Source organism: Coloeus monedula (assembly GCF_965178545.1).
Source record: "Coloeus monedula genome assembly, chromosome: 5".
Classification (NCBI taxonomy): Eukaryota; Metazoa; Chordata; class Aves; order Passeriformes; family Corvidae; genus Coloeus; species Coloeus monedula.
In genome coordinates, this window is record NC_138785.1 from 51446167 (window position 1) to 51470219 (window position 24053).

General features: G+C 39.9%; 1 protein-coding gene across 10 annotated transcripts in view; it reads left to right on the plus strand.

Annotated features, from left to right (window-relative positions):
* Positions 1–24053, plus strand: part of APBB2 (amyloid beta precursor protein binding family B member 2) — a 169936-nt gene that overhangs the window by 45834 nt on the left and 100049 nt on the right. For all 10 annotated transcript variants that reach the window (XM_082282134.1, XM_082282135.1, XM_082282138.1 and 7 more), the window contains exons 2-3: positions 8138–8234; positions 16216–16325. In XM_082282134.1, the coding sequence (XP_082138260.1) occupies positions 16280–16325 (46 nt within the window). In that variant the 5' untranslated portion in view covers positions 8138–8234; positions 16216–16279. The remainder of the gene's footprint in view (positions 1–8137; positions 8235–16215; positions 16326–24053) is intronic.

The window sequence follows — 24053 nt, forward strand, 5'->3', positions numbered from 1 at the left end:
ATGGCTAAACTTAGGGGAATAAACTCTTGAAGCCAATAGGATGGTAAAGGAAAGCTTTGTGAAATTTTGGGTAAAGGTGTAGTTAATGCTGTTCTGCAGTCTGAGTCATCCTGAGAACAACGGGAAGTCATTGGTCCATGCAGGAAGCAAATGTAAGATACAGGACTTACTTGTCTGGTATGTAAGTACCAAATTTCTTGTCATGTGACAGCCATTCTTTGAGGTTTTTTTCTTTAGGTAGTGGTTCTCTTGACCTTTCTATAGCTGACAAGTTTGTATCTTCTATCTTCCTAATTTCTCTTCCCTGGAAAAAGTATTTTTTTCTGTTGTTTCTAGAATAGTTAATTATCATTTTCTCAGGAGAAACTGCAGGATCTCTTCTATCAGAGGCCTCAAGTTGGTTAAAAAAAAAAAGACAGTCAAAACAGTAAATGTATTAGGTAAGAGATTTTAGCCTCATAGCAGAATTTAAGACAGTAGGAAGAATGTGTGTTTTTGAAAGACGATTGGAAAATTAATCTCATTCTTTTCATCAGGTGATTGCACCATTAATAGTTCTCCCTATCTGAGGTAGCGAATTGAGAAAATACTGCATAGCACTAGAACTGTAGTGTTAAGTAAAAAAATAAGAAAATTAAAAAAAAAAAAAATATTTTTTGCTTCCTTAAGAGATCGACCCTAGATAGTGAGTCAGCTCACCAGCAATGATGAATATTAAAGGAATAAGCTGGCTAAGGATTTTTTCTGTTAACCACCAGTTCTTCTGAGCAAGAAATAATTCCAAGTACTAGCTGACCCTGTTTTGTTAAAAAAACAAACCAAACAAAAGGACAACCCAAAAGTCCCCAAAACCCCAACAGTTGTTATATTTCAGGTGATGGAGATAGCACAGATTTGACAGCTGCTTCTAATAGTGGTTCTGCCTTAATTTTACTAAGCAGGTACGTAATGGTCTATTCCAAACCTTTCATAGGCTTGCATAAGATCTTCTACTGTAGGGCAAAAATGTGCTGTATTTTTTTTTTTTAACTTTGTCCCACCGCAAACCAGACTTGACAGAGGCTTGTAAGGTAGATGAGATGATCTCTTTTTACAACTAAGCACATATAGGCAAAAAAGGTTTGAATATGTTGCCCTGGTGTGCAGAATCAGTATGATTTCTATTAGTACGTGTTGAAGTTAGAAATTCTTTACTGACTTTTAGCTGGCTTTGAAGCTGAAATTATGAAGTCTTGTAACAGCATCATTAAAATTAATTATGACTAAAACTGAAGAGAGATGTGAGCATTTATTCTGTCTTGGGTTTTTTTTTGGTTTTTTTTTTGTGCAATTATTTTAGGCATGTAGTCTGAAAGTCTGCCTGGGCATTAATGAATGCAATGTGGTCTCTTGCTAGATAAGCTTTCCTATACAGGTTTCCTTGGGTATATGAAAATAATGTGAAAGAAACAGCATACAGCAACTCAGATGTGAGACAAAGACACCCTTCTAATGGCACATTAAATCTTCAGCATGAGTGGGTGCCCAGCAAAAGCTGTGTGAAGGGCAGGCGTGCTGGCAGAGTGGTTGATTAAGCAGGATGCTGAAAGGCAGAGTGTGCCAGAGAAGTCAAGCTGGCATTGCCAAGTGCTTTGTGTCATGATATCTGTTATCTCTGTGACTTGCCCTGATATGGTGGGTCTCAAGGATGCTCTAAGATGGAGCACTTTGGTGTGTGCAGCATAAGCTGTGGAAAGTACTGGAGAATATCAAGGGGGGTTGTGGAGAATGATACAGTGATAATAGTCTTCAGAATAGGAATGAATAACTTAAGTGAGTTACTGGGAGAATTTGTGCCTAAAGCATAGGTCATAATGCCTTTTTGAAAAGGAGGTGACTTGCAAATTCAGATTTTCTTTCAGCTTTGCAGTGCACATTTAATAACCTGGCTTCATTCAGGCAGAGTTACAAGTGAAGGCTGAGTGTGGCTCCATTTTAATTTATCCTAGTTTAGCTAATGCTTTGAGAAATTACTGTCTCAATGGTGAGAAAGTGCATCTCTTGGGAAGTGTCAACAAAGGACTACCTTTCTGGGGAAACCTTTGCTGGTTTGTGGAGCTCTTCAGCTGAGCAGATGATGAAATATTTTAATGTGATCTTGTGAGAGGGTGTATTGCATTTCTGTTAGTGTCCCTATTTCTTCTGTTACTACTTGTCCTGGTTTGCTGGGTTTGACTTGTTAATGTATATGCAGAACCTGAGGTCGAGAGGGAATTGCTAAAGAGCATGCTTGCGCCCTGGAGGGGGAAGGATGAGTTAAGCTAAAATGCTGCCTCCATATCCCATGGGTATGATATGTGGTAGAGTGACTGGATCTCCTGCATTATTCATTGCCTCTGGCTTCTGCTGTGACGTGGGTGTTTATCACATGAATAGTTGTGCTGTGGGTTGCTGCAGAAGAGGTGTGTGTGTGTGTGACCTGAATACTCATCACCCACAGGTCTCTAAGTGACAGATACAACCTGGTCTCAAGTATTATGTGTCTGCTAAGAAGTCATATCATTTGGAGATGTTTTGCTCTCCAGGCAACTTGTGGAAGAGCATCTTTAGTTGCTTCTAACCCTCGTGGTTGGTCTCTGTCACATATACTAGCTTTCAATTGCTTCCTTAAGATACGATGCCTGTGTGAAAGTAAGTTTTATTCCTAAAATATATTTGGAAAATTGTTCAGCTGGCTGTGTTGCACCCCCTTGTGCTAAGAATAAGATTTTTTTGAGAGAAATTCCAGGCTGCTTTGTTTTCAAATATTGATTCAAGTTTTTATTTCCACTTTTAAGGTTTTTAAAATTCTTTTAAACTCAGCTGCTTAAGTGTTTTCAAAGCACACTTGTTTTGCTGCTGAAGTGCTATCATCAAATTGTGTGTTGGGCTTTTGTGAGCTCTAAAATTTGGGTCAGGACATGTGAGCAAACAGAAAATATGGGCATGATTGCCATCCGCTGGGGGGAAAACATGCTGCAGTGGTACTTGCTTGAAGAGTTGCTATTGAATGATAACATACCCCTGTGTTGATCATGCTGTGCTTTTGCCATAATATCCAAGAGACTGTCAGCCTCAGCCCAGGTGTTTGCTCAGACAGTTTTGTACTAGCAGGAATTGTCTGGTTCTTGTTGTGAGTCATGATAGTGATACTGAAAGCTGGAGAGGAGTGGACTCAGGGACTGAAATGGGGATACAAGGCTTCACTGTGCTGCTGGGAGGATGCTCAGCACGTTGCAAACCTGCTTCAGGCAGGGCCCTGAAGTGTGGTAGCTGTGTTCTGGATGTCTCTAAGCTGTCCCTATTCCAATGGCTTTTGCATACTGGATGTATTTGTGCTGAGACCTTGCACCAGAGCAGCACATGTCTCTCTGGAGCAGCTCCTTGCCCTGGCTGCCTGGTTCACCCTTAGGAAGCTGAATTAGTCACCAGTGAAAATACCAGTTCTCTGGGGCTGTAAGCATAGGGTATTTCCATGAAGGGTTTTAATGGTAAGGTAGTATGATTTATGTGTAACTATAGCGGCAGAACACAGTTCAAAGTGGGCTTTTTGGAGTGCACAGTATGACAGGACCATGTGAGCTGAAGCCAGTGCTGTGCACTGGAAGATGTCAACCACTCTGAGGCTGAAGATGAATTCTGCTTCAGTGTCACCCAGTGCTTTGCTTTCTTTTGACTTGGTGTCTGTGCAGCACAGTTCAGCAAACAGTAAGACTTGAGAAAAGCAATGAGTCATGCAGCCAGAGGACCAAAGTAATACCCTGGTGTTTGTGAGCAGTCAATAGCAATGTGAAGGTCTGCATAAGTGTTTTGAGGGCAATGGTGAGGAGGACTTGCTAAAATGAAAATATAGGTTGGGGCCAGAGTGGCATAAATGTTTTAGTCCTGTCCCCATGTGCCTGTTTCTGATCAAAACATTAAAAGAAAGAAAAAAAGCCACCTTTCAATATCTGCTTTGGATATTTTTAATTAAAAGAATCACTAAAATGAAGGGAGGAGACCTTAGTGTCCTTCATAAATATAGAGACTTTCCCTCATCACAGTCTCTTCTGCAGTGACCCCCTGGTAAGTCTTCATCATGGGGAGCGGGGGGCAAAAGACACATGCCTATGTCCCAGGAGGACCTGAGGCCTCCACCTGCCCTTTCCAGGAAGGTATTCAGAATATGCTTTTTAACCTGGAAGGGGAAGAGAGAGACCCCTCCTGCCGATAATGGAACACGAAGTCTCTTCAGTTTTGTTGGACTCGTCAGGGTTCATAAATAAAACAGTGCCATGTGCATTTCAGTGTTTTATCCACTAATTGTGAAAGAAATGCTTCTTCCTGACCTTCAAAAATTTAGGAAGGTAAAACCATCTAAGTGATGCAATTTTCCTTTTGGCCCTCTGGGGCAGTGAGTTAATGTGTTCGATGCTTCTTTCTGTGAATTCGGCAGAAACTACTGCCAAAGAAGGTGAGATGCAGAGAAAGGTAGATGCTGAAAGTGTCAGGGAATTCTTGGGGCGTGACAGCAGCCTTCTGCTCCACCGCATCTTTAATGAGTTTTTTGGCCATCATCAAGTTATGTGAGTTCTCCATGGTTGTCAGGCTGTTTTGCTGGTGTTTGTTTGTTAGTTAGTTTGGTTTTAAACTATTTCCAGACTAAGGCCCCTAGAAGCCTCATAAAAAATGAAGCTTTCCTTCTCTCCTTTTGGAAACAAACCCCAGCAGCCTGGATTCTTGGGGTGGTTGCATGAGACTTACTGGGAGGCTGTCTGATGGACTGAAGTTAGACTCTGTTAATGTACTTTCTAGAAGGAAAGAGAAAAATATATCCCTAAAATAGATGACCATGCTGTACTTATTAATTTTTGATATTATGCTGGATGACTTCTTTCTTCTATTAAGAAACTGGAGAAAGAGGCGAATTTTAATGGGGGGTAGGGGGGGTTATGAAGGATCCTGGGATTCCTATTTAAAGACAATTTAAGGCAGAGCTCCCACTCTGATAATCTGAATGTGGCATGTTTGCATGTCCGTGCGTGCCCAGAGGAAGCTGCAGTATGAAAACTGCCACTGGTTTTGTACTGATACCAGTTCACTCAGCTCTGTGTGATGAATAGTGTACATGTGTAATATCCTCAGTCTCACACAGGAGTTCATAACTGTGCTTCCATTCTAAAAGTGCAGCAATTGTGAAGTCTGTAGTTATTTTTTGCAGAGCAACTGGATTCCTACTGACTTTTATGTTACTGCTTTTACACCCTTTCAACCTGCCCAGCAGACAGGTTTGCAGTCCAACAGCAATATATAGCCATTATTGTAATGGACACAGAGGAGTGCTCCAGAGTGACAGAATTCTTACAATTTGTGTTCCCTGATTCAAAAAGATGGATTTATTTTCTTATAGAGCAAACTTTCAAGGTGAAGAAGTGGAAGATTATCTGTTGCTCTCCCTGGAGAGATATGCCACCCCCAAGTCCAGTCTGGCTGCTCTGTTCTTTAGCCCATCTGACAAGCAGTTGCCCTTTGGGCAGGGGAGAAGAGGGTGAATATTTTTATTTTTTTGTGTCAGTTTTTAGATGTAGGTAGATTCAAATCAGAATTCCTCGTTCTAAGTCAGCAGAAACATCTGAAAATCTTGCTGGTGCAGGTTATTTTACTATTTAAAGACGAAAAGTACTATGCTGTTGCTGAGCAACCCACCGTTTATATAGTGTGTGTGCTTCAGGAGAAAGAGTTACTAAAGTATAGAACTGATATGTACCCCATTTTTGCAAAAGAAGAAAATAAGGACAATTTTTTAAACTCACACCTATTATTACCTCAACCAGCCAGTTGTTTATTTCATTAATGGTAATGGTATGTTACTATTTTGTCATCTGTGGGTGTTAAACATTTGCTAATTCCTTCTCTACTAAGGGTATAAGAGCCTGTGTGTTATCTGCCTTTCAATTTTCTGCTTTTAATAAGGTCCTAAATGAGTTATTCCTGCTTGCACAGGTCTGGGAGGCTCATCTGGCTCTACTGTTGGCTGTCTGAGCCTTTCTTGAAATATGAAGGTTTATAAACAGGGTGAAAAAAGATTCCTCTCTTCATTTTCAAGTCTGCCAATTTTCAAGGCAGGCAATGTGGTAAAAATGTGGGTGGAGAAGTGGACATTTTCAGCAGGATGCAGAGGAAGGGAAAAACACTCAGGGTGGTGGATTCTCAGCTGGGAAATAGAAAATGTTGGGTGTGTGGCAGCACAGTTTCAGGAATTTATGCCGTGAGTGTTAAAGGTCCTTCTTGGTCAGAGCTCAAATGTCAGTTGTTGAAACTTTGTTTTGCAATTTTCTATCTTCTGTTTTGTTGAATAGGCTGGTCATTCATACCTTTGAGACCCTTATTTTGTATTTCAGGCTTTCTTCTGATCTCAGAACTGGCAGCTGACCTTATCTTAGTTTGCGTGGAAAAACTGTCTTCTTTCAGGTGTAAATAGATTTTGAGTTTGAGATTATTTTTATTATCTTTGAGCTTATTGAATTGACTGCTGTTTCAGTTGCAGTTATCCTGGGCTTGGTTTAGAACAAATTAAGTTTCATATATAGGATTCAAAGGGTTCATTATAAAAATGGCAGTGCCAGGCCACACAGATGCATCTTTTTGATTACGTTGGGAAGAAATCCCTTAAAATTATTTGGAAAAGCTGGCATGTATGCTCAGCCTGTGAAGAAGTTTGGGGTCTCAGCACCTGACCCAGGAAGTTTTGTTTATATAAACCCATGTATCTCAGCTGGAACTTGCTGGTTTCTTGGCTTTCCTGGTAGGAAGGTGTTAACAACACGTCTTTTCTTTCTCTCCCTCTTTTTTTTCCTGTCTCTTGAATACTGAAATCTGATCATCTGATACAGAAGTTCTCAAATGTGCTAAATTGAGTTAGAATATTAGTTTAATGAGAATTGGTCTGTTTTCTTCCTGAAGAACTTTTTTTTTTTAAAGTGCAACTTTATTATTGAAAATAAAGTGAGTATATTTTCTGGATTTTTAAAAAAAGCTTTACATTTTAAAATTACTTTTATCTAGCTTATAAAAAGGTCTGTTTTCAAGTTCCAAAGGTCAAATATCTTTTTTAGCAAGGATGTATTTAGCTCTCTTAAATAATCTGTTTTGTCTCAGCACTATCTAGGATTTATAATTCTGTTAGAACTATAGGATTTCTGTTAGAACAAAGAAAAAAAAATCTCTCTTTAAAATGCAATATAATTTGGCTTGATTTAACCTGGCTTTTGCTTTAATAAAGAAAAAACCAAATTAGCAATAGCAGATGAGATTTGTATCTTTGGTCTTGCATATTTATTTTCTCCACATGGGGGAACAAATAGAAAGTTGAATACCACCCTGAACCCTAGAATGTAGTTTGACTGACAGGTATGTTGCTGCTGCTGGAGCATCTTTTGATGGGAGGATAACCTCACTGTGTGAGGTTTTATATATATTTTGGCCTATTTGTGGCATTAATGCCACGGCATTAATGTAACCACTTGCCAGAGGTGAAATGACTGTGAAGCAGTCCACAGACTTTGCAAAAATAAATTATATACTTGATGTCTACTAAACACAAGCATAATTGAAAGTGTGATTTTTTATGAACATACTGTTTACTGAGTACATTTTGCTGCTTTTTTGTAACTTGGGGCTCATGTCTATCATCTGGATTAATTTTTTTCATGATATTCAGTGTTTGTGCATGGGGAAAACTGCAGGTCTGTGTTGCAGTGCAGAGGGAGAGAGAATTTAAAGTGTGCCTTGCAGTGTGTCTCTTAGCTACCCAAGCTGCCCTAGGCTGGCAGCAGATCATGACACCTGCCTGGTTTGGGAAGATCCCTGCACTCTGTTCTGCTTTTAGTTCTCCTGTGTGCATGTTGTTGACTGCAGATGGTTTTAAGGATGTAAACTGAAAGTGGCTGCTTGGCTTACTCAGTCACTTGTCAGTGCTCATCTGATTCCCAGGCTCCCACTGCCCTGTGGCTCCCACCAGCACAGGGGGTGGCTGTGCAGGTTTCTTCTGGTATCCTGCACCTTTGCAAGCTCAGTAGTTTTCATTAATCCCTCTTTACTCTTCATAAATTAAAATATAGGATTTGGTCTTGTTTTGCAGCTTGCCTGATTTCTGCAGCGACCTGAGGGGCTGCTGGTTCCCAGGACTCCAGAACTTGGTGCTCTTGTACAAGCCTTCCACCAACGAGCTGGGAAGAGTAAGTAACCTGCTCCATGTCTGGGGATCCTCTGGGTCGGGGGCACCCTTTCTGAACCTTTCATATCCCACATCTTAAACATTGACGTTTCGGCACAGACACTGGAGGTACCTGTATTTCTATGCACTATTTACATTGTTTATTATGATGTTCATGAATGGGGGTGGTCCAGTTCTTCTAGTCCTTCAGAAAGAGTTCTTGGTTTATCCATTTTTGCTGATTAGCTGTACTGCAACTTGCTCTGCCACCTCATGTGGGAAAAAGCTGTACTCAACAGAGGTGTTTCACAGTAGTGCTATTCCTCTGTGGTGTCAGTAATGGTATCTGTTAATGCAGACACCTGTGCTGGATATCAGTGTTCTGTGCAGCACAGAAGTGCAGTCTCCTGTGATGTATCCAAATGGTTCTCTGTGGGTCTTGGAGTGGGAGGGAGGCCGACAGCAGCAGAGCTTTGTGACTCCAGCTAAGGCTGCGCATGTGGAGAAATGATCTGGTGTCATGCTCCCCAGCAGCATCTGTTGCCATGGCTTTCCCTTCCTTTTCACATGACTTTACCAGGTTGGGGATGTATTTCCCAGTACCTGGCAAGCCAACAGGATTTCTCATCTTCCGAAATCAGACATGCAAGAAGTCTGGATATTTTACTTTTGAGATAGAAAGAACAGACATTGGTTGGGACAGGGATAAGGAACGCCACGGAAGGTCTCAGAAGATCATGGAACAGCTGTTCTAGAAGGAACTGTTTAAAGAAATATCAGTGCAGGCTGTTTGTATTGCTTTATAATTCTCTTCCTCTGTCCTCACACCCTGGAAGTTGGCTTAGTTTTGTTATGCTCAGTATGTCTTTTGAGGGCTTTCTAGTATGCATGAGAGTTAGAAACAGCTTTGGCTTGAAATCCTGGTCTTCAAGCAGTAGATGGGTTCTGCTGTGCTCACTGCTTTCTTGAAAGGGTAGAGCACAGTGAGTTTGGATTAGATGATTTAGATGCAAATGGACAAAATGGATAAACTGGGAGTTTTTGTCTCGAGTAATAATACAAAGTCATTATCTTCCTTTTCAGTATTTAATGAAGGATACCAGCAGGATCTAGAAAGTGGTGGGTTTGGTTTTTGTTTTTCTGTCTGGACAGTTGACAAACTTTGGGATTTAGCAGATACATCAGTTTGGTGAGAGAAGTTGTAGCTCTTCACACTTGTTAATTGAGAGCTAGCAAACACAGAAATTTTAACCTTTTTATGGAGTATCTGGTTCTGCTTTGTCTCAGCTTCCAATTTTTGCATCCATTCTTGGAAGGGCAGCAACAATGCTGCATTGATTCCTACAAGATACAAGGAAGAAGAAAGTGGAGAGTAGTGGTGAAATGCTACAACAGAAAACCTAGCTGTGCTTGGAGAGCTTCCCACAGAAAACAAAAGCACTCTGTCATCTCTAACTTCAGAAGAAATAAGTACCTTCTCATTTAGAAATGCTGTTTTTACCAGACAGTCAGCTTTGAAAAATATTTCTCATGAATCTTGTTGTAAATGAGGCTCAGAATATATATCTGAAATATTGCCCTCTTGGTTCAGGCTTTACAGGGAGATCTGTGTTACCCAGTGACGATTGCTTTGATCGTGTAATGCCTTTGCCCTCCCACAGCTCCTTAGCTTGCCAGGCGTCCTCCTGGCACACAGCCCAACCTGCTGCAGCCCCAGATGCTCAGAGCACCACAGTTCTTTTTTAATGTGCAAAATTACTTGTAACTTCACAAATCCTTACCAATGAGCAAGTAAAATTGGATCGTTAACTGATACCAGTTCAGATAGCTGCACTGAGTGAATGAGGTTAACTGTATTTATAACAAACTTGCAAGTGCTATAGACAGTGCTTTTCCTTGTGTTAAAACATATATGGGCTTGTGTAGCTATACACAGAATGTCCTGATGTTTTCTGTTGCTGTTTGGTGAACAAAATCTGCATTGAGATAACTTAATAATAATATATATATAAAAAATAATATATTATATATATATATATAATAATATATATATATATATATATATATAATAATAAATGTAAAAAAGTATGTGTCATCTGTGCAGGGGCTATGGTCAGGGGACTGTGGATGCCTTGAATTCAGCTTGCTCTATGTGATCCAGCTGGAGAAGTACTGAAATGCTAAATTTCAGAAAAACATGATTTTGATGAGTTATGGTCTGTGTGATAAAGCCTTAAACAGTAGGAATTTTGTTCAAGTGATTAACAGTGATGATATCCTCCAGAACAGAGTGGGAAATAATAACATTCATCCCCACAGGGTGTATGGGAACCTAAACGAGGCAGGTGGGTGACACAGTACCTGGAATGATGACCAAGAAAAAGAAAAGCCCTTGTGAAGGACTTCTCAAATATGGAGAAGAGGGAAAGCATCCAAATCAAAACTTGTTAAGGGAGAAATTAGAAGCACAAAGGCAGCTAACAAGTATGGAAGACAGGGAAATGCAAGCAAGAATGTCTGCATGCAACAAGAATTTGAGTAGTGAGAATTTGTTGGAAGGAGAAATGATGGAGTTGTCAGACTTTCTGGGCAGGACAGGGCTTTCCAGATATCTGAGCATGTCTGGTGTTAGGTCCATGTGTGGTAAAACCATAGAAAATGTGGCAGGGCGGGAGTGTGGGCAGGACATCCTCTTGTCTGTGGGATTGTGCCTGTCTTTCCGGTTCCCAGAAAACTTTAATCCTGCGCCAGCAAGTGGAGATGACAGGGAGTGAGTAGTTTGGAAAGCAGGGTGGCTCTGTGCCTCTCAGCAAAGGCAGGTGGAGGGGAGAGCATAACTTCCTTGATGTGAGTGCTGCCAGACAAAACTGGAAGGACAGATAAGGTCTCTTAGGTAACAGAAATCTTGGGAAAAAACCTTCCTGAAATGAAAATATGTATTTTTAAAACATGTTGGTAGTTACTAGATGAAAGTAATGGTTAGGAATTGTTGATGACCTCCAAAAAGGTCACACATGCAATGATACAAGAGATGTGGCTAGTAGACAACATTGTACTTTCTCCAAGAGGCAGTTTGACTTGAGAGATCCATGTCCAGTAGCTGTTCCTAGTACAGAAAATGAAAGTGCTGTCTCTGTAGGTACCTCCAGAAATCAGCAGCACAAATTCCTAATGGCCTGGCTTGCACTTTGCTTGCTTGTTTGAATTGTGTTTTCCTACTGTTGTCTAACAGGTGATGCTGCCAGTCACTACTTTGAATGCAGGCGATGTGAAAAGCAATAAATCTGTGTTATATATGCAAATATGTACACAAAATTTGTGTGTATATTCAATTGTGATTTCTTAAAATGAGCTATCCACCAGTCTTACAGACTGAGTTTTAATTTTTTTTCCTCCTAGATTAGCCTCTTTCAGTGTCTGAACCCTTGGCTGTACTGGATCTATTTTGTATAGGATCTGTGGCCTGTGTGTGCTTTTCAAACAGTGCACAGCATTCCTCTTACCCATTCCTTAGCAGACCTATTTTCTAGTATTCAAAGCAAGACTTTAAAGGTAGAATTGGTTTATTTGCCAGAATATCACACAGAGTGTGCTGGAGTGTGATTTCTTGAGTAGCTGTCCCTTGAGAAACATCGTGCAATAACCTTTTCTTTCCCCACACTGTAGCTGTTCCTTGCGAGTGTTGAGTGATGTAGTCAGTCACACTTGGATGACTCCTGTAGCTAATTTGCAGTCATCTCCTTTTTTCATATCCTTTTTCTTGGGCATGTGAGGGTAGGTCTGCTGGTGCAATCTGTTGTATGAGATTATAGCAGCCAATATGAAGGTACCTATGTTTTTGTTTGAACACACATGTATTTATAGCAAATGTTGCTTGTAGAGGACCAGGGAAGGTCAAGGAGCCAGCTGACCTCATAAGCAGCAGCAAGCATGAAAAAATAAATTTGGGTGAAGTACAAAATAGCTTTAATGGCCATTAATAGTATGGAGGTTGGACTATGCATTGTTTGTTCTGAAACAAAAGGGAATTAGCTCAAGCAAACTGGATTCTGTGTGCCTGCTGTATGGACAGAACTCCTGGTTTGACTCATTGAAAAAAAAAAATCACAAAGAATACCAGAATTTAGTTTGTCTTTTGGGGTTTTTTTTCATAGTATCAAAAGATGAATACAAGTAAAATGAAGTTTTATGTGGCTGTCATAAAACCCAAGAAATGTGGACAAGTTGCAAGAAAAGCTCTGTAAAGAAAATGGCTTAGGAAGATGACAGTCTCAGTTGAAAGTCATGGCGGCCTCTTTCCAAGATGATTTATGTCCTCATTGCGTGTGATGATGAGTGGCTGGTAGCTCTGTCACCACAGCTCCTAAAAGGGACTTGGCCTGAGGTGAAGAGCTTTCAGGTGCTCCCTGGGTAGCAGGTATGCAGTACTAGTGCTCAGGTTTTGTTTCCATGGTTCTCTGTAACTGCTGCAGTGTGGGGATGTGTTGGAACTCTGAGTTCAGAGAATTTCAGTCTTTCAGTGCTGACAGGCAGTGATCCTCAAAAGCGCACTGCATTTGACCTGAGGCCTTGGGAAAAACTTCCCAAATTATGTGATAGCACTGAGATTGTTGCTGTGTAATTAAAGTTATATCACTGGGTGGAATATGTAGAAATGTAGAAAATTTAAGTTTCTGGGATATAGTATGTAACGAAATGGAGGATTTGGGGTGTAGGTTAGTTCTTGTTCTTTCTTCTTCCTTCTTCTTCACGAGCTCAGGGTTCCAACACGGATGGCCACCTGAAGAGAATCAGGGAAGATTATTGGGAAGGGACACAAAAGAAATCTTCAGGCAGAGCTATATCAAGTTATTTCTTGAAGAGAAGCCATAAGGCTATCTGTCCATTTGTGTATATGTAATTTTAAATTATAACTATAAAGATGGAAAAATCACTATAAAACATTTTTAAAGCAAATTTGCAGTACCATAATAAATAACAAGGCACAGAAAGCTGTTAAGAAACACATTTGTTACAAAACAAATGTGAGCCAGCAGGTTAAAAACTATTACGAAGACCTGATCTGACTTACTAGGTACATTCAGATTTAACTCAAGATTTATGTGGAGTTGTGGATATCTAAGTTGTATCTACAGTTAAAAACAAAACCAAACCCAAACCTGTACATGCATGATATGTGGATTTTTCAAAAGCAGTGTTTGAGAATCCCTTCCATTTTGTTTATCAGTCTCATGGATGTATGTGGAAAATAAGGGCTAATTTTCAGATGCTTTAGCTATGGCATTTGGGTACGAACAAGGTCGGTCACAGTTCTGTGAGATTTCCCTGAGCTTGAAGAGCAGAAATCCCCCCGAGACTAAAATTTGTGAGTGGATGTGCTTAAAGAAAGGGGAGATTGCTTTGGCTACTCTGGTCACAATTCAAAGATGGTTCTTAAGGAAAAACAAAACAAAACCAAACAGAAACCAAAAAACAACAGAGAAAACCCCCAAAACCAAACCCAAGCAGCATCTTCATTTGTCTTGATCTGAGTATGTCCTCTCTGGTACATACAACCCAATATCACTTTTATTTTGTGGAGCAGTTTAACTTCACTTGCTGTGTGACACTTGCTTCTTAATTGACTTTTCATAGTTGGCTTTAATCCACCTTGTAAATCTTCGAAGGTCACATTTTATGCAGTAACTGATGAAACCTTTGCTATAATGAGAATCTATCTTTATGTTGTCTTTTCCACTGAGATTTATGGAGTTTTAAAATGTGATATTTTAAAATGGCCATACCTTTGTGTCCTGACCTCTGCAAAGAGTGGTTTGTTCCAAGCCTGGGCGCACTACTTCAGGAGAACCATGCTGTACTGTAGTTCAGCTGTTTGAGAGCATGACTGTAAGGTTTGGGATTTTTATTTGCTAGGATTTTTATTATGGTATGGTGCAGAAGGCCCACTTTAATACTGTGGTGCTAGGTAGAGAAGGAATAGTCTGTCTTAACTGTAGACATTTGATAAAATTTAGTGAGTGTTACTGCTTTGGGAAAGTGTTTACCTTTTAGAAAGACAACAATGCATTTATGAAAAATGAATAATCTTGCAGCTCCATACATACATATGATCAAACTCTTTTCGCAAGCTCTGGAAAAGAATTGTAAATACTGTCATCTGGTTACAGTTTTTGTTTTCCCCTCAGTAATTTTATTTTCTAATCCTTGCACAGCTAAAGACTGTTCTCTTGTATTTTGTTATGAATTACAAACTTGGTCCATTTGGGGTGAGGAGCGACTTAATTTTTTTCAATAAATAAATATGTATTTTTAGTTTTATTCCTACAGAACAGGAAAGGGGAAGCAGCCACCTGCAGGTTTTTCCCTTGCGCAACTTTACATTGTATTGAACTAGTAGGCCACCAAAAAAACTTGAAAAGGTCTGTTTGACCCATGGCAAGGAGTTGTCCCATATTGTCCTGCAAAAGAAATGCAGGGGTTTTTGGTTGAATGTTAATTTTACTGCATACCACTCACTTTTCATCTTAACAGCCAGAATTCTTTTCGTGGCAAGAGAGTACTGTCTCATTGATTCACTGAACTTTCCCCATCGAGGGGAGTTGAACAGGACGTGCTTTGTCAGCACTGGTTTGGAAAACAATGGAGATCTTTACCTGTTTTTTGGACTGTCAGGTATGCAGCCTTATAGGTGTCTGTTTCAGAAGTAATCTACAAAGGCTATGTAGCAATGGTATGCAATTACATTTAAAGTCATTTTAAGCCCAGGCTGCCATGGTCCTGTTCTTTCCACTTGCTCTCACTAGCTACCAATACTTGTGCAACCACCATGAGCCAGTTCAGCAGCCTAGTCTGACTGAAAATATGTCTGGAGTTTTCAGCTGTGTTGGCTTCCAGACCAGCTCACCAGAGAATTGCATGGATGCCAGTATATATAAAAGGCTTGTCTAACTCAGGAATAAGCTAGCGTTGTGTTCTGTGAGGCAACTGACATGTCTGAAGATTTGGGGCTATCTGCCAGTTTCAGTGCAGTGCTATTTTGTCTGTGTCCTGATATTTCTCTTTATTTCCTGGATAGAACCAGCTTGTGCTTGTAGCTGCAGCCTGAGACAGTAAAAATCTTTAATGAATAAGGAAAAACACTCCTCAGAATTTGTTGCTTTTCCTGGTGTTTCCAGCAAGGGAGAAAATGAAATAAGAGGGAATGTATCTTAACAAACGGTGTGGTTAACATTCAATATGTATTGATAGATGTCTGGGAATATGAAGGCTATTCAGGTAAACTAAGAAAAAGGTAAAGCTGAAAAGCAACTGAAATATTTTAGTAAAAAATTCTACACCAAAGGAAAAAACCAAGAGGACTTGCTTTTAGACTAAAACATTTTGTACTAGTTATTTGGCAGGTTCAATAGCATTTCAGTTAAGACTTTGGATTTGTTATTCCAAACTGACTGTAAGATATGCCATGCAATTTTTTGTTTGCTTGGGGTTTTGATAGTGCAAGAAAATTGGTACATGGGTTAATAGCCTGCATTCCTGTAAAGACACTGCTGGATAGAACAGAACAAAGCAATCAGTGTTATGTAGCACGGATAAGTTTTGCTTCTATAGTAAACTGTTCATAAATGATTGCTTAATGATTGCTTCACAAAATTTAGGACAAACGTTGTTTTTAAATCTCACCTACTGGCTATCTCTATTAAAAGCCAATAGCAAGCTCTTTCTTGCAGTGTTTGTTGTTCTATCTCTGTCATGGGCCAAAAGAAGCCACTGTATGACCTGAGATTTCTTTGTGCCTCAAAATTTATGTGAGCTTATTAATGGAGGCCAACCACCAATAATAAATTTGTGCTACATGTATAGCACAACAGTTCATCTCCTCTGACAACATGACTATGAATAATTTATAGATGTAGTTATCGTGGAATTTGTAGAGGTCATTAGCATTTTAATGAAAAAGATACAGCTGTTGTACTAAATCTTCACTTTTTTTTCTTCTCCCTCAGTTAAGAATTTCGATCTGTACTTTGGAAGCAGCTGACAGCGTGTGGTAATGTGCTGACTGGCACTATGGGCAGGCGGTACCCAGGGGCTCACTATCGGCCAAGCAGCTCATGTATGTATGCAATCGCTCTAATTTATTTGTTGCTTTATTACTTTTGAAGGCTGCTAAGCCTATAAATTTTGAAATAGTATTTATAAAGAATGCTGACATATTCTAATCGATGCCAGCCCTTCTGTGTGTGTACCCAAATAGTAAGTATATTGATTTATGTTTAAACTGCAAAGGTGCTTTCTAGAACTTTAAAAACTGGCTTGCTGTATGACTTGACCACATCTACTGCAGTGTGCTGTGGTTTGAGCTGTGTTCAAGGTCTCCAACTTCATTTATTATAGAGTTCTATGGTTAGCTGCTATTCCTCTTCCTTTCCATCCCAGGCTTTTAATACCAGATACCTTCAAATTAACAAGCTACTTGAGCTCAACCTAAAATGTCACTTTGCACTATAGCTTCAATTGCTTCCAACTGCAGCTAACATCTCCAGTTCAGATTATTTATATTTTTGAATTCAATATTATTCACATTGGTTTTTTCCTCTGAATTGTATCCTATTGGATTTTATTGCATCATCTCTTACTGAAGGTTGTCTTCTGTAGAAGTGCAAAAAGGGAGCTCCTAGAATTTATGACCTCACTCCTTCCATCAGCCACCACACTGCAGTGGTTCCACAGTGCAGATCATGGGAAGTGAGCTGATGTGACCTCCTTGAAGAGCTGTGGGCTAGCACTCCACCTCCAAAAGTCTGCTGCTGGTCCTTGTGCACTTTCTGTTCATCCCTCAGGCTACTGAGGTGAAGTTGTCGTAGGTTAACTTTTGTATTCACTCTTCCTTCTCCTGTAACAAAAGAACATGATCTCCCAGGGCTTTTCTTGGCATCAAAGCCAGCTTAATAAGCTCTCACTTCTGTACTGTTTTTTCTGTTCCTTAAAAGACTCCTTTAAAACCCCTGACGACTTCGGGCATCCAGCTCCACACATACTCGCGTTGGTTGATGCAAGTGGTAAACTGCAGTGAGAGCTGACAGCTGTGGCAGGACAGGGAATTCTCTGGTGGTTTTGCCATTGGACATGAGGAACTGTATGGTGAGACCCTGCATTCAGAACCCGACTTTGTGGGGTTTTGCCTAACCACAGGGCTAAATCCTAGGAAGTAGTAAAGCATGTTTACTTTCATAGATGCCATAAAGATATGTCTTAAAATGGTGCTTTAGAGCCAACTTAGATATTGTGTCCAAAGACTTTTTTGAGGGATATTTTCTATGGTACAATGGAGGAAATAAATGGTTGTTACAGTTTTGACAGGTCTTTGGTGGTCATGTGCTGGAGTACTGAGTTGGACTGATCTGTTTGAATCACTTGGCATTAAATCTAGACACCAGCTTTCAAATGTGGCCTCTCGGTGTACTGCAGGACATGATATTCACATCCCATGCCTAGGCTTGAAGCTCAGAGGTTTAAAATGTTCTGGTGTAGAAGTATCTCATCAAATCCATTCCTGCTTAGAGAGAACAAGTAATGGCCATTAGATATTTACCAGAAGAGCCTGAAATGCTTTTTCTGTTGTCTAGTTGAACAGTTTTGGCATGAAGAAGTGGAATTGTTTACTTGGGTGAACGCTGGGACTCCCATCATCTGCCGGGGCCAAAAGTTGCATTAGAATCAACTGGCACCAGAACTCCCTCAGTTTGAGGACAGGGATATCAAAACACCTACTTCATGACTGCTTTGTGCTTTTTTTAAGCTAAGTTTTCCCTTCCCTTGTCAGGGTTTCTAAGCCAGGAAACTTTCTTTGTTTCTTGACTTTGTTACTGTATGATTTGTGCAGCTTCCTGGTGCCTAACATAACATGTGTTTTGGACATCCAGCAATAATGGTATCAAAATTGCCCACTATTTGGGAGATGTGGATCATAATGAAATCTCTGATAACCGATTAGATCTTGATGGAAGTGCTGATAAAACACATGATTTCGCTTTTGTGTTCTTTGCATAAATAATGAGTAATTGCACCAACTCAGTTATTGTATTTCATGTTTACAGTTGTTGCAATCTTAGAGTTATACATCAAGGACTTGGTGCAGCCTTAGGCTTTACTCCCTGACTTTATTTTCTGTCCGTATATACACATATACCTAAATAAATCTGTGAAGGGAAGAATTAGGTCTGTGTGGAGTATAGCAGCTGCGTTGCATCTTTGGTGGTAAGGTAATATTTCATCCACTTATGGCATTGACTGCTTTGTTGAATGATTTAATAAATTTAGGGGGTAGAATAGTGTGTGGCCTTATGAAAATAACAAAAGGTTTTATATTCATGGAAACACGTAACAGTTTAAATAGAAAATGGCTTATTTGAAGCCCAGTGCTAGGAAACATATTTCCTATACAGGTGCTGAATGTATAAGAAACAGCAAGGTTTTTAAATTGTAAAATGGAAAGCTGTGAATTTAACGGATGCCTGCTGGTTTAGACTTTTTAGTGGAGGGTGACTTTTTTGTCCCAAGCAAACTTTTTTTGGGAAATGCCCTTTTTCTGAAGCATTCATAAATCAAGGGTGACAATGAAAGGAAATATTCCTTGTGAGATGGCATTCCCCTGGACTGCAGATGGGAAAGATTTGAGTCTTGGTTCTTCATGATCATCTCCCATGGTAATGCTGCCCTTATAAATAATTGAAAGTGCTTGAGGGCAGAGAGAGCAGGGTTGATTTTTTAAAACTTGGGGTTTTATTTCCCATGAGGAGCACTGAAATTTCTGCTCTGCCTCTGTCTATTCAGCTTCCCAAGGAATGCCCAACTGTGCCTTTCTTTGCACTGAGCTTGCAAGGGAGCTGTTGTTTTATGAAACTGCTGGAAAATCTGAGTTTCACTGCAGTGAGATAAAGGAACAAATGTGAGAATGGTGACATTATAAATAACAGCAAACCCCTGAAAGAACCCTAAACTTCCAGTCTTGCAGCAGTGCTGATAATTACATTGCCATTAGCACAAGATAAGTTGGTATAAAAATGTATCATGGTGTGCCTCTGTGGGCTTGGAGCTGCTCCTAGAATAACAGATAACTGACCCAAAGAGGCACCTCAGCCCAAGGAGGAGAGGTGTATGCACTGTGCAACTCTTGGTAGAAGCATGTCAGTAAAATTCTACATCTGCAAAATCCTGCCCTGTATCTCCTGACCTTTTCTTTCCAGAGAAGGACATCTTGGTGAATGAGATTCAAGCTTTATCACTGCTTGGCTCATGCTTGGGCAGGTGACACTTTTCTGTAAAGTTTCTTTAAGAGCTCCACATAATAGCTGAGGAAAAGGCAGATGACTGATGGAGTGGAAGTTGCAGAAGTACCCAATGGCATGGGTTGCTCTCTATGTTAAAGCCTCTCTGGTGTGGGTTTCTGCCTTTCCACATTTACTATGTGGAGACTGGCACAAGAACTTCATCTTCCTCTTGAGTGATCCTGGTGAAGCTCCAAAGCACATGCTCATGTTGGCACATAGGAGCTGACCCAGAGCCTGCAGATGAAAAGCTTTCTTTAGGAACTCTGAGTGTAGTACTCTGAATGCCTGTTGTCACTTGTGCATTTGTTTCTTAGCATAATTAAATAGTGGCCCTATCTCAGGACCCTGACAGGTCTGTTTCTTCTTCATGGGGGAATCAGAAATAGAAGCTGATTGTTTCCCTGTAATTCCACTCAGAGTTTCCTATGGTCATGGAGAACCACCATGATAGGAGATTTGCATCGTGTGTTTGTCCCCTTTCACAGAAACTCTAGTTCCTTTGGTATTCAATGCCTTGTGAAGATCTGTGAGTTTGTAGAAGAACAGAGAATTTTGGCTAGCATGTCAAGAACTCGGGATTCTGTGTTAGAGTTCAGATCAGTAATACTGGTAGTTTGTTCTTTTCCACTTGTTCAATGTCCTCTACAGCCAAGTGTTGAAACCGAATCTGCTTTCAGCCACACTTCAGTGTAATTAATATAAATGCCAGTAAGTGCAGTTGCTTTTCTGTTACGTTCTCCTTCCACTTTATTATGGATTGATCCATTTAGTTTATGGGGCCCATAAAGCAAATATGATACTTGGCTTTCATTTACGAGCACGTGGTTTGTTTTATCTATGAGCGCTGTGGGCAGAGGTTTCTCAGCATAGTACAGCAGCCTTCTCTGGAAGCTCTGCTGGCTGCATCAGGCCAGGATTCAAGTCACTGCTGTATTCTAATTCTATAATGCCATTGGGTACTGTAATAATATTGTAGGGTATGGCACTTTTTGTCATCTCTTGGCATTCTGTCATCTTAAGCAGCACTGTAACACTTGGTTTATAAACTGTTGTATGTTTTGAAATATTTCTGATTTGTCCTGTTGAAGTTTGGTTGAAGACAACATGTAGCTTTGCAAGGAACTTTCAGCCTTGCTGAGATGTATGTCTTTGTGTAATGAGCCTTATTTTATTTCAGCCTTTGATGAAAAAATGACTAGAAATGTAGAGAACCTTTTTTGGTTTGATGTACCCTGAGCTCTGTTCCGTTACTAGAGGCAAGGAATATGTGGGTAGGACATGTGAGTCCAATTTTCAGACAGTTTTAGCAGATGTAGTTAAAAGTGCACATATATACTAACCTTACCGAGGTGAGATACAGAATGTTTTTAATGTACATGGAACACAAACAATCTTTTCAACATGCAAAATCATAATTTGCTTTTCTTGAGAGTCCTGATAGTCTCACTGTGCAAAAGCTGTCACTCTACTGCTCTTTTCTGTGACTGAGACTTGGAGTTTTTATTTTTAGTCACTGGTCTCAACTAACTGCTAGCAATTTGAAATTATTTGCAAACACTTAGAAATTAATGAAATTATATGTTTTCTTTATATTCATACTTCTGATAGACACATACTTTCATTCTTTATTTCCATATAGAGTTGTAGAGTGTCGACTGAAAGATTATTTTCCATTTTTTTCATTTTCAAATTTTCATCCCCAGAGTCTAATTTGATGTTAAGTACAACTTTAAAGAGAAAACAATTTTTGCTGTAGAATGCTCTTTCAAATGCTTTTTAAGATCTCAGCTATGAGGCAGTAAAAATAGGTGGCTCAAAACTATTGCTACCAGTCTGGGTAATCTGAGGATAAAAACATTTCTGGATAATCTTGGTTGATAAAACTTTAATGTATAACTAGCCATAAATTTATAATATGTGGTTCAGAGGGCAGGTGCAGTTACAGCAGGTGAAATCATGATGCCAGGCCATCAGAAGTTTAAAATAAATTAGTTTAAAAAGGGAAGCTGCAATGTCTTTATTTATGTGCATGCATTTAGTTGTTCTTGGAGAAGCAGATTGTGCTCAGGAGTGTGCAGCGTTGTTTCTAGGCTTTGCAGGAGCAGGGAGAGTTTGCAAGCTGCAAATAGCAGGGCTGCAGACAAGGTGTGTGGGAGGTGGTTACTGATAGTAATCTGTTTAATTTTTATTTCTTTTTCTTTATTTCTTTCCATCTGTGCTGGAACTTACCACCTGACAGGGTCTCAGGTAACATTCTACCTACTTCTCTTACTGGTGCTGTGACCTGTGCTTAGTGTCTTTCCTGCTTTTGGTGCCTGCGTCACCTGATCAAAGAGCTTGGGATTGGCCTAGTGCTCTTTCAAACAGCTGGAAGGCTGGTGCTGGACCTTGTAGGTTTTCCTAACCCTGTTAAAGAATTGCTCATATTTTGAGTGGCTCTGCGTCCTGATTTAGGAACTGACAAATGATCAAAGTGAAATTCAAATCCCTGGTTTGAAATCAGTCTGAACCAGTCCAAGTCATTTTATGTGCCCAATCTGTGGCCCTTGATTCCTTTCTAATGCTCCATCAAGCATGTGGATAGGCTGCCTGTCCTACAAGGCATTTTGGTTATGTTTTTTCACTGAGACATCTTATCCTAACTTTCTCTTTCGTATGACAGTTTGCTTTTGTTTTGGTATTTCTGATCAGCTTTGATTACACATTGTTTACCTTCAGTCTTGGAAAGAGATATTTGTGGATGACACTTGAGATTGAAGCTGTAGAATATGGAAGTCCTCCTTACTTTATTGGTCATCTCAGTTGCAGAAATTCAAGTTACAGTTTCTGAGTTTATGTGCCTGTTTAAGGGAGAATGACATTTATGCTTGTGCCCTGTATTAGCATTTATAAAAGTAGGGCTATTTGTAAATTAGCAAATAAGTCCGAAGTGCAATCTTTATTGTAGAGATTGAGTTAAAAAAGCAGAATGTTATGGCTCATGAGTTTAATTTAAGCAATGGGATTAGAAAAATTACAGCCATTTACTTAGCAAATGTCACTGTGAATGTATAGATCCAGTGACAGAAGGTCTTATTATCTGTGCTCACATGTAGCCGACAGATAAAACACACTCCATCTTCTTGCTGTGACAACACTGGTTTTGCCTACCCGACTGTTCCATTCTACACATGGGGGGAAATCTAATTAAAGGGAGAAAATTGAATTTGGAAAAGACTTAGCATGCCATCTTGTTTTTTCCCCCACTAAATGCAGAATTAGTCACTATGGCATGTCACAGCTATACCTTATATAAATGAAAGAATTGCTCTTTATTTCTTAAAGTGGTTACTTGATTTCAGAATACTCTAGTAGTACAAGATGACCCACATTCTCTGCAATATAAAGTTTCACTCAAGCAGTCAAATATACACTGATTATTTAGATTTATCTATCTTAATAAAAAGAAAAGTACAGGAACAGTGGATTTAGCCAGTTTCTTTTTGTCATTTATATTTAATTTTTTTATTATTTTTCTTTTTCCTTCGTATCTGTTAGAATCAGATTCTGAGAAGCATCTTGTCTTGTAATTTTTTGCTAGATGAGGAATTTGGCTTTGTGGGAAGGGGAAAGGAAAAAAATAGTAAATGGGAAGGCATATTCAATTTGAGTGCTACAACACATTGCAGAATCTGAAGGTTTTTTCCTCAATTACACCGTATAAAGACAGATCAGCTTTATGGATTCCCATTAATAAGAGCATCACTGGAACAGAAACAGCACTGCTGCTAGGGTGTTGCAGTTGGTTGGCAGCATGATTAGCTCTAAAAGGAGAAATGTCATTATTGTGGCAGCAGGGGCTGGCAGGGTGCCTCTTGGGGATGGAGGAGCCAGGACAGAAAGCTGGTTACCAGATGGTGATTTCAGTAGGACTGGGTGAAGCAGGAAATAGATGGAAATGGGAGGAGCTGCATTTAGCAAGCAGGTTGAAGTCCTGATTTTATTCTGGTGTGAGAACAGATCCAGGGTGGAGTAGAGAGGGCAGCAATGATTCCCTGCTTGGGCAGGGGTGTTGAATTTGATGATCTGGAGAGGTCCTTCCCACCCTCAGGAACTCAGAGATTTGTGTGGAGGAGTCTGCAAATAGATTTGAGAGCACCGTGTGTGTAAGGTGTTTGCAGCCTTGCTCGTTTCCTGCTCTTGCATTCCCCAAACTGTTCTGCCCACCATCATAATTCGCTTTCTTGGCTTTGCTGAGCTTTCTCTTTCCAGCTTCCAAGCTCAGTCCAGCAGAGATGTCATTGCCAGAGGGAGCAGCCAGAAGAGAATCATTGGCTGTAGTCTCTGATCACACACCACAGCACTCCCTCTGAGTATTTTTCTTCCTTTTCTGTTCTGAAAGGGTTAGGTGTCACCTGGAATTTGTGTAGGTATCTAGGTAAGAAGAATCAGATGACATTTGATACTAAGAAAGCTTCTAGTCTCGATTCTGATTTCAGCTAATAATGTAAATCTGGAGTTTATTAGGATGC